This window comes from Cottoperca gobio, chromosome 14, assembly GCF_900634415.1.
Source record: "Cottoperca gobio chromosome 14, fCotGob3.1, whole genome shotgun sequence".
Lineage (NCBI taxonomy): Eukaryota > Metazoa > Chordata > Actinopteri > Perciformes > Bovichtidae > Cottoperca > Cottoperca gobio.
In genome coordinates, this window is record NC_041368.1 from 10,837,044 (window position 1) to 10,857,057 (window position 20,014).

Below are 20,014 nucleotides of genomic sequence, written 5' to 3' on the forward strand. Positions count from 1 at the left end.
GTTTATGATTTTATGAACCTAATGGGTTGATTATCTTTTTTCAGTGTTGATACAGCACAAGCAGATGTCAGTCTAGGAAGATTGGTCAATGATGACCACAACCTTCCAAACTGCAAGATGAAGAAGATCATGGCAAAGGACGCACCTCTATCTCTTTGCTCTGAAGGACATTAATCCTGGAGAAGAATTAACGTACGACTATGGAGGAACTGACTAGACCTTTTTTCTGCCTTGGAGAAAAAAGGTTTGTTAAAATTAAAATGCTAAATTTCGTATGGTTGAAGAAAGATTATTTGCTGTGCCGGTATAATTGTAAACATCAGGTTGATGTTAATTTTTTTCTCTTTCTTCAGAACAGTTGGGTTTTAGTGATTTAATGGGGTCCAGTCAGAAATCCTTTATTAGCCAGAGTGCTTTCAGGAGAGTAATCTCTCTCTCACACACACACACACACACACACACACACACACACACACACACACCTGACAGGTTTCCTGTTGTTGTGGGGTCCACGGTAACTGGATGATAATGTACACATTTAACTGCACTTCTTATTTTCTTTAACACTATACACTTAAGAAAACATGATGTATGACATGTGTATTATGTTTTGGGACATTCTCCTCTGAAGTCTCTGCTTCCATGCCCAATACTATGAAGGTCAATGGAAGCAGATTTATTTCTGAAATACTGTCTGAGTGATGTAGCCAAAGACTTAATGCAAATTATTATTCTTCATACCACTTATTGATTTACATATTATGTTACTTGTGGTGAACATTTGCAGCCTTAAAATTAATGTTTATCGACTTTTGTTCCACAAATAACATTTCCATTACAGTTCCATGTAGTAACGCAAAATCATTTATTTGTGTGACTGTTTTACAGCTCGGCAGCCTTTCAAGAAAAAGATATGGGAGAAGAAGGAGATCCATGCTGTTGAAAAGCACATGATGTCCTTCATCACTACATGTCGCGTTCCAAGGAAAAGCGACTGCGATAAGTGTCTTGCACTCGAAGGAGAAACACTCAAACGCAGAAATTGGTTGGCCATAAAATTCTACATTAAGAATCGAATTACAGCTCTCAAGAGCAAAGTTTAAAGTGATCATTAATGTCTGTCGACACCTGTTCAATTTGTTGTGTCACAACATGTCAGAATTAGTTTATCGTTTGCAACGAAACATTTTTTTTGAAAGCGTAGTGCTTGTAAATGTTAAATGTTTGATGCTAGCATCAATATGTCGTCAATCCTCCCTTATCTCTTCTCTCAACCTTAATTGATTCCCTCTCTTATTATCTGATCATTTTATACAATTTCACGTGATCTTATCTTACCTCATTTCATCTCCTCCCACTTTATCTCTTCTCACCGTATCTCTCATCTTCTCTTCTCTATTCTTATTCAATGTCATCTATTTTATGTAATCTTAATTTATTCTAAATTCACCTCATCTTCTCTCCTATAATCTCTCATTTTATCTCATCTTTTCTTGTCTTAATTTATTTTTATTTAATCTTACACCTTATCGCCTCTAATATTCCTTCATCATATTCTATCTCAAATTATCCAATCTCATCTCTCCTTCTTTTATCTACCTTCTTCTTAAGTCATGTCATTGACCTTTCATCTCCTGACCTTACCTAATACAACCTTTGTCACATCTTCTCTGATTCCCCCCCCCCCCCATCTACTCTAAACTGATGGAGTTGCAATTCAATTGCAACATTTAACATTCAAAAAACATTAAAATAAAAGTTTTGAACATTAAATTCATTTGAAGAAACATCTGTGAACTTCAACAAAGGGAAGAAATAAACTGCATTGTACTGCCAATACAGCATTCGGTGTGTAGATAATCTGAAGCATCTAGGACATGTTGAATTCATGATGTATACCAGGGGTATTCAACTAAAATTCTAAGAGGACCAGTTCGAGAACATTTCCACAAGCAAAGGTCCGGAGCATCATAATGTCTAACATGCGTTATGAATTAGTGTGAGATATATTGAAGTAGCCCAGTAGCTGTATCAACGTCTGCACGTCATCAACAACTGACTGTCAAATCTAATAAAGAAAGTACAATTTAAAAACATTTTGACAATATTTATTGCCACTTAACATTGAACTATACAGATATATATAATACTGTAGATATGTATAATGTTCTTCTCGGGCTGCATTTAAAAATAAAATTTAGAAAATAAATAAAATAGCTTTTGAAATATTGTGCATCTTAAAATAAAGTGCTTAATCTTAGAAAAATACAATAAAGTGTAGCAGCAGCTTCAGTTTCCCAACCAATGTTAGAATAAATCAGTCTCAACACAGTTTAACAATTGAACAGTTTAACCCAGACTAGCACATCCTGGGTTAAACTGCTCTCTGTGGCTGATGATGCTGACAGGTGGCCTATTTGCTTTATTTTGTCACAAATCAAAATCATATTGGGCTCTGAGTGCTTATGTTCTGTGACCTCAGTTCAGACTTGAGTGGGTTTGTTTGGTCAAAAACGTTGTGCTTTGTCTCATAGTGGCGTTTCACATCACCACTTTTAATGAGCACCACGGTCTGGGAGCATATGAGACGCTGGTTTTGTGCATGCAAGGATGAACATGAATGAGTCCATTCTGGGTTGAAAGCTCTGTTGACTTTTCTCTTCTTGGAGAGCGCCATGTGTAGTTATTGTTCTCTCCCTGTCTGCCGCTCACTCGTCTCTTCGTCTGTGTTTCTCTCCCTCTCTCCGCCCTTCGTGATACAGAGCGGAGCAAATGTGAATGCGCAAAACTAAAAAAATTAAATAAAATGCGCCGTTAAAATAGAAGTCTGGGTCCGTATAGGTCGGCGTCCGGACTCGGACCGCGGTCCGCCTGTTAGTGACCCCTAATGTATATCATGTCTGTGTTTATGTCAAGTCTAAAGTTGTTACTTAAAATAATTATTGGGTCCTCTGTCCTATAATAATGCTGACTTTAAATAGGGATACCTTTTTTAGTGTGCACTGAATACTATTTTTCATATGGTAGCTAAGTAAAATCATTAATATAATACCCATTGCTTGATTGGAAAGCTCTATATTACCATTTTATTGCTTGAATCAAAATGACAAGACTACGGTTGACTTATATGGCTTCACTTTTTATTATTTACACAATTTAACCACAAAAAGCCCTGTGTCAAAGGTGTTAGTTGGTTCCCCAGGATACTGCCTGATTTCTTTCAGTGCTGTACAACCATCAGAAAGGGTGGTCCCCAAAAATGATGGTCTGGTCAGGTACCCTCACAATACTGTGTGTGTGTGTGTGTGTGTGTGTGTGTGTGTGTTTGACGGGAATTTGCACTCAGTGCTTTGTATTGTAGAGTTTTGTAACAAGTGAGTGCTGCTTTTTGTTTTTCTTGTTTGATGTGGTGAGTTATATTGCCTTGTACTTTTATTTTACAAGTGTGTGTGTGTGTGTGTGTGTGTGTGTGTGTGTGTGTGTGTGTTCTATTCATCTGCAGGAGTTTGTCTGAACCTATGATGACCTACAATTTACACAGAGACCTCATGTGTGCTGCAAGTAAGACATGTTTTGTAAATGATCCAGCGCTAAGATTAATGGGTTTTGCTTGCTGTTCATGTTTTATTAGTTTCCTTTTCCAACTCTCTTCTGAGATCTAGACCAACCAATAAAACTTGTCCTCACCTGTTAGCATAGAGAAAAACAATTTCTCCATTGCATGCATGACTATTCATGTTTCACTTAAAGTACGCAAAGTCTACATACTTTCTTTTTGCAAAGATGAGAAGAAATATAGAATTATGTGTGCATACTGTTTGTTTACAATTGTATCTTAAATGTTGTCTTTTCTAGGTTTAAAGGATATTTTACAGGTGTAGATTTCAGAATAGGGCTGAAACTAACAATAATTCTTTTCTATTTTTGTTTAATCTAATAGTTGTTTGGTCTATAAAATGTTAGAAAATACTGGAACATGTTGATCAGTGTTTCCCAAAGCCCAAGATGATGTCATCAAATGTTTTGTTTTGTCCACAACTCAAAAATATTCAGTTTAATGTCATAGAGGAGTAAACAAACCAGAAAGTACCGGTATTCACATTTAAGAAGCTGGAATCAGAGATCTTTTGTACTTGAACTTAATTTAATTTTATAGTTGACAACTAATCGAATAATCTTTGCAGCTCTATTTAGATAGATAATCTTTTCAGATAGTTTGGGTAGTAATTATACATTTGCCAAGTATCTTGTTTACCTTTACACCTACCATGGATAAGCATTGCCTGGATAAAAAAACGCAATGGCGGGTATAAAATAAGCCTTTGTACATCAATACTGTGCAGGCTGCAGGTTAAGCAGTTTCACAAGCAGCCCTAGCTTCTGTTTGGAAGTCACTTGGAGAAATCTGAGTCCTTGTTTAATCTGTCTGACAACATCATTGTAAAACAGAGAAGACCATGAGTTTAATTACATCAGCCTCATTCTGTCAGGAAGTTAGAGTAAATGGTGGCTTTAGTTTCCTGGAAATGTGATTCAGTAGTTGAATAGTTGAATGAATCTCCTCATTATACAGTTTATTATGCAGGCCTGGGTTTTTACATATACTGTAACTGAATAATTTCTGTTATTCATCACAAATATTTACCTGAATAAATACCTGAATTTTAAATTATACTTATTCCCTTACCCACATACATCAGAGAATTTGTTAGACATGTTTATGATTTAGGTCTTGATTTCATGAACTTTATATCTATCGTTCTTTTATTGGGTAACTTTGTCCTTGTATCACAGAGTCCGATAATCTGGACTTTCGACTGAGTGAGATTCATTCTCTTTCCTACAAACTACCAGAGAAGAATCGGGAGATGTTGGAGATGCTTATCAAACACTTGGTCAAGTAAGTGCTAGCATACGTTGTTGTGATTTAATGTTTGTACTGCTCCTTCTGGCCCTATTGCTCTGTTTCTGAAAGGATCTGAGATAATGGGTCATTGAGTTAAATTACATTTTATTCAACCCAACCCTTGCTGTTTTGTCGACAGTGTGTGCAGTCACAGTGAAGAAAATCGGATGACCCCCTCGAACATGGCTGTCATCTTTGGACCCACACTGATGAGAGCAAAGGAGGAGACGGTGGCGGCCATGTTGGATATCAAGTTCCAAAATATTGTCGTTGAAATTCTGATTGAGGATTGCAAAAAGGTATGTTTTCAGAGAACGCAGCTTTGTTTGGTCTGAGACAGAAAGTGTAAAAGACCAACAAAGTGATGGCATTTTGTACCATTTAAAAGGAATAGTTTGCTGTTTTAGGAAATGCGCTCAGTCGCTTAATACCGAGAGTGAGATGAGAAGATACCACTCATGTCTGTAAATGTGGAGCTGCCAACAGCAGCCGGCTAAATTAGCTTAGTATAATAACTGGAAACTGGTGTAGACAGCTAGCCTCGCTCTGTCTAAAGGTAACAAAATCCTCATCGCAGCTGACCTAAAGCTCCCTAATCAACACATTTAGTCTATTTTTGTTTATTCCATACAAAAAAACAATAGAGCTTACCAATTTGTTGGGCACAAGATACTGGTCCTGGCCAAGATATAGTCCATTACATAACTCCCAGTAAAATTCCAAATTGACATTTTTACACTTCACTTTGTTTAGTTTGTACACATTAAACAAACGAGCTACAGCGATACCTTTGACCTGTGCCAGGCTAGCTGTTTCCCATCTTTATGCTAAGCTAAGCTAGCCGGCTGCTGGCTTTAGCTTCATAACTTATGTAGCTATGAGTAAGAAGGATAATATTGCTGTTGTTTACATTCTTCCTGATGCAAATAAAATAAACACTACTGTTTTTGTTTTGTTGAATAAGTGTATTTTGCTGAATGTTGAACCATTGTTCTTAATGTGATTCTGTGCAGCTGAAGCATTTGTTTGCCATAGTCATTAAGTCACCAATTGGGTATTCGTACAGAGTCCATTTGTTAGAATTGTTCTGTAAAAGACAGCAGTAATTTGTTTCGTTTTTTTCAATTGTATTTGCATTATGTTTTCTCCTCATGTATATACTTTGATCTATTCAGCTAAAGGCTGTAATATTAGCCACTAAACCAAAGTCATACTGCATTATTTCCTATGATTACAGATCTTCAGTTATATGCCAGAGGACAGCACTGCCCCACCTGTCCCTCCTCCGCGCATCACCCCGAGAAAGCGGCAACCCATCACAATTTCCAAGCGGCCACCTCGTGTTTATCAACCTCTTAGTAACGACCTCTTACGCACAGAGAGTAATTACCACCCTCTTTTGCCTTGATAGTCACCATCCTCCTCATCATTATCCCACCCTATTTGTGCTGACTGTACACTAGATTATTCTTAGTGTTTTCAAATTCTTCAGAAAGATTTGAACCACAACTCATCATTTCTTAACATTTTCTAAAAAGATGTGATTTAATGTAGTGTTTTTATCCATCAAATACCTAATTTCTTACATTCCTAAATATGGAATCAGTCATTTGTTTGTCAAATCAAAATCAATTTATTCCGTCTTTGTCTTTATTGTCTTATCATTTGTTGTTGATAGTAAATTCCTTTTGATGCTTTTATATTTCAAGTACAAATAAACTTATCCACTATACTTTAAAAATTAAGTTCATTATGTTTTCATGTCGTGCCATTCTGGTCAAAAGACAAGGTCACTGTGACCTCACAAAACATGCTTTTGGCCATAACTTAAGAATGAATATGCTAATAATGTATACAATTTCACACAGATGTAAAAAAGGTACATCTATAATGTGATGACATTTTGACAGACATGGATGTAAACTGCAACTTGACTGGTTGTCGGAGGCATATAACTGCGAGGCAGTAATTTATATCTCACGTTAGACTTTTTTTTTTCAAGGCCTCATTAAAATGTGTATTTTTCTGTCTGTTTGAAGCCCTCATTAAGTGGGTGTGTCTCCATCCTCTCACACACTGTGGCAGAGACATTCAGAGCACCATTAGCTTCTCCTTCCTGCGTTGGTTAAATATTGAGCTATTCTTAACTTACTACTTGGTTTAGCTAATTGTTAACTTAAAGCAACTGAGATGTTACCAATTTAATGAATGTTTTTCATTGTGACCTTCGGTACCTTTTCCCTGTGCTAGCATGTTTCTTTTCTTGCAAATCGAAAATGATTTGTATTATTTAAAAGGAAAACATTTACGGTTGACTGAGGCCTGAAGTTACTACACTCGGATAGAAAGACCAACATCCCATTTTCTAGCTCACTGTTCAGCTTTTGAGTCCACTCTCGGTAACTTGCATTAATCGGTGTGTTGTTTCTTTGCAACAGATGGCCAGAACGACAGCTACGTTGCGGCTGGGGAAGTGTCCACAAACCCTGTTCCCCTGCAGCGTACAAAACCTCTTAGCTGTGCGCCACTTGTTCCAAGAGAACCTCCTCCAAGACTAGCACTGATGCCCAGGCCAGCTAACCGTCTGGACAAACATTCAGACTCTGATGCTGGAAAGATAGACGATACAAGGCAAAGGCTAGATTTTTCTTCAGCGGCAAATGGGGAGTCTGGAGTCTATGTGAGCAGAGTGCCATCCTTCCAGGGCAGAAAACCTAAAGGCACACCAGGCAACAGAGAAGGTAGGATTTAAGACACAGGGTTATAGTGTAACGTAGAAAGCAAAGTCGTGATGTCGTGGTCAGATATGTTGGGACATGAAATAATCTTCTTATATCACTATAGTTATAAGCAAATATTCATAATACTTTATAACAATAATCATAACATATTATAAAGCAGTGGCTTATAAGGTCAAGTATCATAATACTTCATAATCGTCACATATTTCTGTTGCAAGGCTCATAGTGTATTATATTTCCCATTGTTGTAATGCATTATAAAAACAGTGAATGCACCCTAATCACTGTTATAATGCATTATAGTGTGATTCTAAGTTGTCATTGTTTGCTTTAAGTAAAGTGAAACTTAATTTTATGTTTTGTGAGTTGCATAGATTTAATGATAGTTTTTCACATTGCTTAAAGACAAAACAATGACCACTTATATTATCATTATAATGCATTCAAATCAGTTATAATGTAGTAATATAACAGTGAGTATAATGTATTATAAGTGATTATAATTCATTATAACAGTGAGTATAAAGAATAACTATTTGAATTATAATACACTAAACAAATCAGTGTGACCTGCATGAAGTATTATGATACTTGACCGTAAGTCATTATAATATGCTTTATAATGTGTTATAATTATTGTTATGAAGCATAATGCATATAAGTGTTTATAACTATGATTTCACTGAGCTATAGGGAGATTATAACACTTTATACATATAGACAAATAAAGACATGGAAAATGTTACCATGGGGACGGATCACATCACAACGCTGTATCCTTGCTGTAAGCGGTTAGTCATCTGCCATTGGTTTTCTCCTATTGATTTATTTTTAAAACAAAACAGTCTTGGTTTGTACGTTTCAAGTGAACAATATTTTTAAGAAATTTTTAATGGAAAATCAAATGACTGTTAACCATTTATGGTGGAGGATTAAAGTAGTCACTGTTCAGAGCTGGGTTGCAGAAATAAAGTTTTGGCTGAATGTCTGATTTGTTCGGGTTTCTTGTTTCTTGAGTAGTTTGCCCGAGAAAGTAGGTATCTAAGTATTCTCCAACTCCCAGCAAGTCATTGTAGAGCTCTTTTGTTATTCTAACATAGGATCTGCACTATAGTGAACGCATTTCCACAACCTCTTAACCCATCACAGCCTCTAGTCTTTCATTTTACAATTTAAAGGTAAATCTGTTATTCTATATACATTTTGTTTTTCTTTCAGGAGATTCTGATGGTCTGACCAGAACGAGGTCCACAGAGAAACATGCCATTTGTAGACCCCCTGTCAGGCCTCCTGAGCCCCCCTCCAGATACCCCGTTCTACAAAAGACCCCGGTTGTAGCCAGCGCCGAGGGCACGGCCACATCCTAGTAAGTGCTCTTCCGACATCCAAAAGTCTGTCACCGCCTTTTTCAGGATACTGGTCAAGCAGTCCAATAAATATTGTAGTGATCTGCTGTTTTAATTAAAAACAATAGAACTCACCATTTATAAAACCTGGAAATGGTACTAGACGTGCAAATTTCAGAGTGTCACAATCGGCAGCCCTCAAAGATCAGATAAGATTTTTTAGATTCCCACATTCCCAAAATTTGTGAAAAGACTGTAGTCAATTTGATCATATTTACAATAGGACCACTTGTATATGAAAGGGGTCGCTTGTTGTGATGAGTCAAGAGATAATTATCACCTGATTCTGCCATTCTGCTCATCTCTACAGCGCAGCTCTCACTCCCTTTAAACACTAAATCTGCCTGTCAGCACTGCTAAAGCTCACTTATTAACACATTAGATCTGGTTGCTTTGATCTATACACATAAGACATATTTTAGTCTTTCTTTTAGAGAATGGCAGTATTAAAGTGATAACTCCCAGAAGAGTGAGTCTAAGCTTTTTATACAGTTTTTGTTAAATGTAATTTTCAGACGCAGCTGGCGGCTGTTTTCAGTGGTAAAAGCTTTAACCCACTGTACACTATCTGATAAAGTTAGGAACTAGCTGGTGAACATAGTTTAGCAACTCAAGAATTCAATACTTCCCCCAGGAGGTGGTAGAGACCAAACAGAGCTAAAAGAGAGTAACCGTTAGACACCAGGTGGCCAAACAAAGCACTCAAAACTAGAATGGCCCTCTGAGAGCGCTGACCTCCACCAAGGCCTATGGTGCATTCAATAATGTGGAAACAAATGGACGCTATAAAGAAAACATTAGTATTTATAAATAATACTTATATATTACAGAAAGTATTTTATTGCTCAGAACGTTTAAACAACACGTTGAGAGCTGTTTCCGAGTTGTTGTTGTTCCAACTTTAGGGATGAGTTTTCCCAGTCGGGAACAAATTCTTCTGATTATTTGGACACCACATGAATGCAGCACAAATGCCCTACCTTGCAATGTTAATGAAAGTGAAACGAAAAGTGTTTATCTGCCCAGAATTTAAAGGGTTCTTCCTTGGTCCATGCTACACCCTTCAACCAAGTTTCATAAAAATCAGGCCAGACCGAGCTGAAAACATAACCTCCTTGGTGGAGGTACTAAATGCTAATGTTGCTAATGTAAATAAGCAACCGTTCGCCAACAACTTCACCATATCAACTACAAAGGTGACCGCACGTCAACAAAAGCAATCAGGTTACAGGTTTAAGTTATTTTTCTTGTGATGACAAATAAGTTTTCTTGTGTAATGGATTAGTTAGCTTGTTATCTTGTCACAAAAGGGCCTTTTTATCAGATGTAAAATAAGCTTATTAAAATAAGCTTATCTTATGAGCCAAGGTGCAGTCTGAACAGATGAGTTTCCATTCTGTGACCTACAGTTGCAGTCCATTACTAATGTTTTTTAGTTACACCTGTGCTTTTCATGCTGTAACATTTCAATATATCTCTGCCTTGAAAAAGGTCTAAAAGAAACCATGGTAACACCCAGGTACCACAAAGAGACAGAAGTAAACTAAATATTTTTGTTATTATGTGCTTACTACAAGCAAGACGTTTAATTGGAAAAAATGTTGACAGACCTTGAATAGGGCGATGGCTGAAATGTCCTGCTGTCTCACGATGCAAAACTTTTGATTTAAAGATGTTCTTTTCAAGGTAGAAGAGACACATGGGGGGGAATATAAGATGTTGGGTGACATGGCGTTACATTGGTAGGAATGGACCCTTGAATGTTATACAGTACCAATAGAAACACATGATTGTTACAAATCATATACATATCATATATCATTTGGTTTAGCTTAGTTTGTTACTGATGGGAAGGGAGGGATGCATAGTGCTGATGTAATTTGTACTTTGATATGCTAGAACACTGCCATGAGACATGAGTATTGTCATCACTAAGTGAAAAACCATTAAACACATTGTTAAAAAAAAAAACACGCCAAAATGGTTGGGAATGCAGCCTGTACGCACGGAGGGGAGTAGAAAAAAAGACATCCTACCAAATAATACATACTGACTGTTTGATCACAAAGAAATTATGAAGAATCTCACATACCACATGAATCCTATATGTATCTACAATACCAACCTGTCTGTTCTTTTTCTGCAGTGTTGCCTCTAAAACAAAGTTTTTTGAGAATGCCTCCAGGCACGTCGGCAGGTATGTAAAAGCAACTTTTTTATGTGTCTGTGCTCCAGTTTGTCCTTTTCTTTAGTTCAGGACACCAATCAGACATGCATGTTTTTTACAGAATAGTAGGTGACAGTTAATAAAAACACAGCAGAAGATTAAAGTTGGACCCTTCCTTCTGATGTTGCAATTCTGGAAATGGAAATGCATGTCTCCTCTTTTATGATGTGCTCGGATGGTCCAAGTTAAAATCCCTGCTGCCCTCCCACACGCTGGGATGGAGGCTGTAAGAACGCCTGAGTGGGAAGAATCTGTGAGAGTTTAATCAAAGCGAGTTAATCTTTTTATTTTATTTTATTACAAAGTGTTGCAATTTTGTTATCCCACAGCGGTATAATACTAAAATAGTGTAAATATATTTAGATCTGACGATTGGTTATTATCACTCTGAAGATAATTACAGGTGATTCACAGACAAACAAGATGCATCGTAATTACCTTTTCTCTCTACTAACATCGCAGCGCTACAATGACCAAGCAAATACAGTCCGACCTGTTTGCACTCTCACGTTCTCAATACTTTATAAGACCTTAACAGACCTGCACGATTGCTGTGATCACACAGCGTACATTGGCCTGAAGGCAGATCACGGGTGGTCTCGAGGTTGAGCTGAAGGCAAAACATTTTTTATGGTTGACTTGTTTTCTTTCTTCTAAATTAGCCCACCAGCTTCTCCGTCCTCATCAACGGGGACAAATGGGAAAAAAGAGGTGAGATATGATTGTGACATATTTAACATTATTTAAAAAAAGATATTGCAAAGAGTGTACCTGTGTACATTTTTATTTTATGTGTGTATTTTCACAGACTGTTGGCTTTGTTTCCTCAGAATTAAAGTTGACGAGACGTGGACCACATCATGTGACCTCTACATGTGCTGTTGGGTGCTGATCGAGCTGGAGGGAGTCACCGTCAACGAAGTCATCTTATTAGATGAACTGAAGAAGTGACTCTCGATAGAACTCAATGGATCTATTTGATCTTTACTAGAAGAAATGGTGTTGTACATCAACGCAGTAAGAAGTGGACTTTTGAATGAGCTGGCAAAGTAATCGTCTCAGTGTTTGATTATTATTCCAAAGTTAGGGTGGAGGAACATTACTGTTTTCCCCTTGTTTCATGCCAATTGACAATTTTGTCCTATAATAATATTTACAATATTAAGTCATTTTACAGTGTTAAAAAGTTTAAGCAGCCAATTTTAATGCAGGAAACTAACGGCCATAACTGATTACAGCTTACTTAGACTAATTGAGTAAATAGGTTTAATCATTATTCATTTGAAAATGTGAAATATTAGTCTTAATATTAACTTCTAGATTGTATAAAAAGGGACCATGTGGTCCGTCAGAGAGCTTGATGAGCAAGCTATTTTAGTTAGTTGGTTCAAAACGTTTAATCATGTATTCAGCCAAAACACGTCATTCAGCCATAAGTCACTTTTTAAGAGGCATTACAAAAAAAGTATTTTGCTACACACTGTCAGACTTTTTTCCAGTTAGTGTTGATTGAATTTCAATCATGAATATAATGCTAGTGTTAGTTTAATGGGGAACAGATTTACTAGTGTGCATTCACCTCACTTCTGACCTTATGTCGGTAGGTCAGGTTTCACAGGAGAGTCCTTGAATGTTACCTACATTTGTTGCACCTCAAATAAGTTGGGGATAAAAAAAGGAGGTAAAATAAGATTTAAAAGTTATTGTTACAATATGTGAAAATAACACTCCAGTGTTTTATTTCTTTGCTCTGGTTGCTTTGCTTATGTTAATTTTACTCTTTTTTTTTTTGTTGATAATCCAACTTGAACATTATGTCCTGTTGAAAAATAAAAATGAAAAGATCTAAACATGAGTCATGAATATATTTTCTTTAAAGCTGTGTTATGCACAATGTTTTAGTCCTATCTCTCCTCAGTCAGGGAGCTTTAAATCACTAATATCACATTATTTCACATTTGCACTAAATGAACATATTTTTAAAGTGTTTTTTCTAGAGAGATTGACGAGCAGTTTTCTTTAAAGTTTAATCATGCCTTATGGTGGCGTTAACGGGTCTGTAATTTGGTGCCCGACCCATTTTGGCCATCAAAGTGAGATAGTTAGAATTAAAGCAATTAAAAGCGAGACATTCTACTGAGATATGTTGGACATATTGAAACGCATTCGAACATGAAATGGTTCCTTTGTTGACATCGACATTCACAGTGGAGTTGGGTAAATCTAAAAAAAAAAACATAAACATTTGTCTCTAGCAATCTGTTACAGCCAGAACTGTGTGTAACAGAGTAAACAGCTTGAAGTGTGAAATGGGATGCAGAACAAGTTATTCATTAAAAAAAAAAAGCAAAAAATTAATAAATACAGATTCAAAACAATAAAGAAGATTGTTCTTTTGATTTGTGCAGTGCAAGTTTAAACTTCTCTGACATATTATAAAACTTCCAATCAAATGCAAGGGAATATGATTGTTCCCAAAAGGAGTGTGATTTTTATTGCGATACTTTAAGCAAGGTCATATTTTGTAATGTTTAAAATGTAATTTTAGGAAAAACTAATAGTATATAGAAAATACCGCCATTTGCATAAAATCTGAGTTTAAAAAGTTTCCTTTGTTTATGCAATGAGAAGAGTGGGATCTGCATTTATCAGTCCCTGTAACATCCAACGTCATAGTTGTCGTGGCAACTGGAGCCACTGTCTAAATCTTTGCATGTAAACTATCAATTAAAGTCGATACAGTATCACAAAACAAAATATGATATTCAAGTATTTATATTTCTTACACCCCTACGATATGCTGGTATTGACAATAACCATATTAAAAAACTTAAATATTGATATGTTAATAATGCACATAAGATAATATCACACTTCTTAAATCGTTTGTTTCTTTCCGTTCTAGTTTATCTCGATAATATCGTGAATTCTTTTGACCACGACAATCGCATTGTGACAGGCCTAGTGCCCAACAATGAACCCTGTGGGATCCCAAACAAAATGTCTGTAAAGAATGAACAGTTTCCCACTTTTTATATTATTATTTTTTTTTTTAAATCTCTGCCATGACTCACTCGCTCGCCTCTCTAATGCAGAGTCCCTTCTAGTATTTATATAATTATTATAATGGTGATTATTACATTAAAACTGTCTTCTCTCTCCACCACACATCCAATAGCCGGAAAAAAAAAGAAAAAAGAATGAAGACAAATGAGAATTAAAAATATCTTTGAAATCATGTGTCTCTAATCCCCCCAGCAAAATGTGCTTTAGCACTTATTTTCTGCATCACCCTGGGCTCAGACCCACATCCTTTAACGTCAAGGGCAAGTCGTGATCTTGTTGAGCTACGAACCAAGTGAGAATCCACACATGGTTTTACACAATGACTTCACCAGTGGCGCATGTGAACTAGTGTCATCATGTCTGTTATCAAGGGAACAGTCAGAGTTGATGCACCTCATCTGGACAACACAGAGATGTGAGGACATTTATTTTCATGATTTATTTATTGTTAACTCCATAAGTGACAAACTAATGTTTAAATATGCTTTAATTCCAATGACTGCAATAACTAACTTCAAAATACTGCAGAAAATATTGTTTTTGAGGTCAAATCTACCATGACAGCAACATTTTTTCATTTATTTTTCATTTATTCTAATAAGCAAATTATGACCTGATGATGATGCCAGATAAAGTCAGGGGATTACCAAAGTTATTACAGTGCATCCTGACCCATCGTCATAGCCACAAATGTCACCATGCTTGTGGCCCTAAAGGAAACGTCAGAGGATCACTTATGGCTTTATTCTGAGGCGACCATGAAAACCTAGAAAATGTCACGGCAATCATTTTAATAATTGTTGTTCAGTCTGGACCAAAGTGGTGGACCCATTGAAAGCCCTGCAGCCTGCATGTCTAATAATAAAAAAAATAATGTTGTCCTTGTCCATGCAATCCATCTTTTTTACTTCCAAGTCCCTCTGTGTCTCCATCCAATCCATTCCCTGTGGTGTTGAATACTTGAACAAACCTCATGGAGCCATCTGACTATGACCGTGACCCAACCACACCGGTTCTGAGTACCATGAATCATGTGTCAGGTTTCCATGATGTTTGGCCTTTATTTACCTCCATTCAAATATCCTGTCAACAGGAAATACAGACAATTTAAAGAGCAAGATATTCTCCAAATGCAAGTTAAGTTGAACAGTTAAAACGGTAAACTTCCCCACCTGAAACATTACAAATGAGAAAGAGGTACAGTTCCTGGCATTATGCACACAGTATAATAACCCCCATCTGTTTTATAGACCCGTTTGCAGTCAGACTTTGTATCTATTTTAACCCCGCCACATTCCAACCTTCACCACAGGTCAGAGCCTGGCCTCGACACTTTTCATTCCACATTTAAAATCTACCAACTTGTACCTCAATTTCTAACAACTACAGCACCAGCCTCAGCACTGGTCTCAGTGGTGTTTGGTTTTCCCACATGAATGGCTGGAGGAAATTCCATTGCAAGTTTGTGCCAATTCATGCCAATTCAAATGACCTTGAGCTCAAATTCAAATGTCGCCAAGTGCAAGACTCACAAGTAGGGACGCATCCACACAAGAACAAAAGAATGTGTGTTCTCACTGAAGCAAGGACAGTTTACAAGCTGAATTCAACATTTATTTCGTGCTCAACTTATTCCACTATGTTTTACTTTGCTTTGGGAATGCACCATGTACCATCTGATACTCGTTAATTCTATTTAATTATTTTTTGTTAATAGCATCACGCATACCAGCTATAAACGGCTAATTCACTAATTTCCGAGTATTATTTGTGTCACTGTCTTTTCCATGTTGAATTTCCCCTTTTGCCCAGCTTTCAATCCATAAATGTTACATGAAGTTAAGCCCCTTTATGTAAGTTGTTCCCAGCATATAATTTTTTTCATTAAAATTCAAACAACCATTTGGATTTGGAGTTAATGATGGCATCCCCACTACTATGTATTTAGTACAATTACTTCAATCAAAGAGTCAGAATTATTTTTAATTGCCTTTAAAAGATGATGCAGCTTTACACCTTTGGAAAAAAAAACACATATTTAAAAACACAAAGTCACAAAAGGTATATATATCATACAATAAATGACTTTAAAAGTCAAATGTTGAGACACCAAAACAGACATTAAACAGTTACTGTAGCTCTACAGGGAACGAAGAATTAAAAAACTCGCTGCTCGTCCGTGCGAGTACAAAGTGTATTAAATAGTCAGTTAAATGCCATAAATAGTTGAATGCTCGAGTTGTGCAAGAGTTTGTAAACAAATGTTTTTATATAGTGTTGCTGTTGTTAAACGCGGCCCCCATTTACTTCAATCAAGACTTTTTTCAGTTTTTTTATTCTTCGTTCACCGTGGAGTCAGGCGAAAAAAACTAAGTTTTCTTCATGAATTCAAGTTAACATGTGGTGAGTAATTGATATACAAATGGTCATTTAGTGGGTGAAGTATTCCTTTAAAATACTTTTTAAATCCTTTACTGATACTCCAAATCATTGTACTGTTTTTGTACATGTTAATATATATATATATATATATATATATATATATATATATATATATATAAAATCTGGTTTCTTATGTCTTAATTTGAAATCTGTGTAGATTCAACTTTACACTGAACTGCTGCTTCATCAAATGACAGCAGATACAATTATTTAAGGTAAGGCGGGGTCAAGTTTCACCTGAACTTGTACATAGCTGCTGGATTTCACCCCCCCCCCCCCTCTAGCCCCATTCTTGTTCACGTAGCAAATATTGTATAAAAACACAATATGAACACAATCATCTCTGCAGATGAAGTAAAGTACTCTTAACACTCAGCTGAAGTTTCTGAATGACTCCGTTACAAAACACTGGGAAACTGACTGTTATATTCAACTGATCACTGTACAACAAAGTGGCATCATGCTTTCTGGCAGATGTCCTACTGTATGCATCAAACAATGATGACAGTCAGAATACAATAAACAGGTACTTGGAGAGATCCATGGATGGCCATGCATTGCCTTTTGTAAAGCTAAGAAATATGTGTACAGTTCTACAAACACACGATGCATGCATCTACAAGCTCGTGAAAGAAATGTGGAATCATTAAAAAGTGTTGCATTTACAGAGTTATAAAACATTGTTGCAGAACGTGCCACAGAAGTGAATTTGAAGTTGGATTGTGATAGATACGTTGCTACACTTGTGGTTCTTCTACTGAAAGATACTTTTTTCAGCGTAATTTCCGCTCTGCATCAAAGAGACCAAGCTGTCTGTACAAAGTGCTTTTTGTTTCACCAGCTTGATTTATGTTTTTTTTTTATGAAATACAAAAACTGATAATGGTATTCAACTCCATGACTAATACTTTTACTGTTTTACTCAACGGTCTTTGATGAGTTATCTTCAAGGCATTCCACAGATCTTTTTTCTTGGTTTTCCTCGCTGAGGTTTGACAGTGCCAGTCAAGGACTTTCACATTCTACATTTGAAGCCCTTCCAGTTACAAGACGGCTCTAAGTTTCTATTTGTTGTCCTGTTGGAACATTACTGCTCTAATTTGAGATCGCTGGCACAGTGATTCAACTTCTCATTCCGTGTTTGTCTGTGTTTGGTGCCGTGCTCCCAGTCCTCGCTGCTGCACGCAGCATCACGTTGTCATGTTGTCTATCGGGGAGGGTGCCTATATATACTTTATTGTATATATAAAAAGAATCTAAACTTTCTAAATGCACTATTTAAACTAAAAAGGCATGATATTTCTGTGGTGTCTTCTTCAAAGTTGCATTATGGATGTTCGGTTATCGTTTTGTAGCTGTGCAGTGGAGCAATAAAGTATCAAACCTTCTTAACAAACTAACAGTCCAATTTTCAGTAACAAGTTCACTTCATATTTCTAAGTAAATGCTTTAAAATGAGTGACATTAGGAAAACAGTTCTACACATTTACTGCCAATGTGACGAGAAAAGCATTTAAGTGCAGAGCGACAATAAGCATGCAGTGTTTCTGGAGACGTCTGCACTGGCTCAGTCAAACAAGGGCAATGCACTGTTAACAGTTTAACATGTGACTCATCGTTACCCTCTGAAATGTTACATCATGCTGTTCTTATGAGAATTGTACTACTGGTCGTTCATGTATGATATTTGATTGCAGAAGTAGACAAGAACAAATAGTGATGACCAGGTGAAATTTCTATGACGCCCGTCTATAATGCATTATAAACACACTTAGCAGTGTATAATTATAGCATTCGTAAATATAATAATAATGCGTATATAATATATATATATATATAACATAATGTCATAATACTTTATAACGATAATCATAACACATTATAAAGAATCTCAGTGGCATTTCTTTTTGCAAGGATTATTATTATAATTCCCATAGTAATAATACATTATAATTTATTTATCTTTTTACGTTTTGCATGTTGTTCACTTTACTTAAAGCAAACAATGACCATTTAGAGTAACTTAGTATCACATTATAATAAGGTTATGAATATTTATGATTGCTTAAAATTATAATTATGCAGTACAAGTATGTTGATAATGCATTATAGACATAGGCGTCATAGAAAGTGTTATTGAAATGCTGTTTTATGCTTAATCTACACAATGTACATTCAGTGTTGTTTTTCATGCATAAAGATTCACTTCCTGGTTTCCTCCACAGATCAGCATTGAACACGAGCTTAGTTATAGTGTTTGATTTCAATTCAAACCTGATTTCTTTATTTGTTTAGAGGGTATGATTTAAATATTGTTTCATATTTATTCTCATTATTATCTATCCACGATCACGTTGTCAGTGTTTTGGTTCATTTTGTAAAAAGAAGAAAAAAGAAGTTTGATAAAATCTAGTAAGTAAGTAAAGAGGTGAAAATGAAAAACTAAAGTATGTTTTATATGTTGTACTACCTTGTCATTTGAAAACTATAGCTGCTGCAGGTGAAATAAGCTTTTGACTTTATTGTGAATTTAATCTTTAATATTTTTATAGGTTATAGATTTTAGGTAAATACTGGATGAACACAGTCTAGCATACATATTATTTTGCAGTCAGATAAAAGACAAACATACTACAGCTGCCTTGGATTGCTGTCAGAAACACGGAGGGAATTTTGTGGTGTACACAAAGTATGATGTAGCTCATCAAGTTTGTTCGGGAATACTTGACTACCACACCGTACCATATCTGTCACAGCAATGGATTTTTAATTAAAATGATGTTACAGTTACATTTTTTAAACAAATGTATCCATATTTCTGAGTTTAAGGCACTTTAGCACTTAAATACGACGGCAAATTAGGGCTATTGTGGTAAAGATTATAAAGTCCTACATCTGCGGGAAAATAAATCAATTAGAGTCACAAATTTATGAGAAAGAAACTTGTTGCTTCTTTTTGTGAAGGAAATGGCTTCACTTTGCAAGGTTAGATCAACCTCGTCACACCACAGACGGTAAACAGAGAAGTCCACACGCACGTGTTGGTGAGGAGGTGAACAGTGTGGAACAGGCCGATATCCTTCATCTGTCCATTGTGTTGTAGTTCTTGAGGCACAGACGCTCTCACCTCATCCAGATCAGTGTGCTGTTGTCTTCTGAATGGGCTTCACCACGATGTCTCTTCAACGTGTGGATGCTTAGGGCAATATTGTGAAATTTGTATTTT

At 36.2% G+C, this 20,014-nt stretch overlaps 1 protein-coding gene and 1 long non-coding RNA gene across 2 annotated transcripts in view; both read left to right on the forward strand.

Moving 5' to 3' along the window:
• LOC115018631 (uncharacterized) overlaps positions 1-1,773 on the forward strand; it is a 2,670-nt gene extending 897 nt beyond the window's left edge. Inside the window, exons 2-3 of the long non-coding RNA XR_003833408.1 lie at positions 45-244; positions 889-1,773. This is a non-coding gene — a long non-coding RNA (uncharacterized LOC115018631). The remainder of the gene's footprint in view (positions 1-44; positions 245-888) is intronic.
• The window catches only part of ophn1 (oligophrenin 1), a 32,451-nt gene extending 19,321 nt beyond the window's left edge, over positions 1-13,130 (forward strand). The window contains exons 16-24 of the mRNA XM_029447733.1: positions 3,503-3,561; positions 4,795-4,900; positions 5,046-5,205; positions 6,144-6,288; positions 7,345-7,647; positions 8,866-9,013; positions 11,200-11,250; positions 11,943-11,991; positions 12,111-13,130. Of these exons, the coding sequence (XP_029303593.1) occupies positions 3,503-3,561; positions 4,795-4,900; positions 5,046-5,205; positions 6,144-6,288; positions 7,345-7,647; positions 8,866-9,013; positions 11,200-11,250; positions 11,943-11,991; positions 12,111-12,116 (1,027 nt within the window). The 3' untranslated portion in view covers positions 12,117-13,130. The remainder of the gene's footprint in view (positions 1-3,502; positions 3,562-4,794; positions 4,901-5,045; positions 5,206-6,143; positions 6,289-7,344; positions 7,648-8,865; positions 9,014-11,199; positions 11,251-11,942; positions 11,992-12,110) is intronic.
• The last annotated feature ends 6,884 nt before the right edge of the window (positions 13,131-20,014 follow it).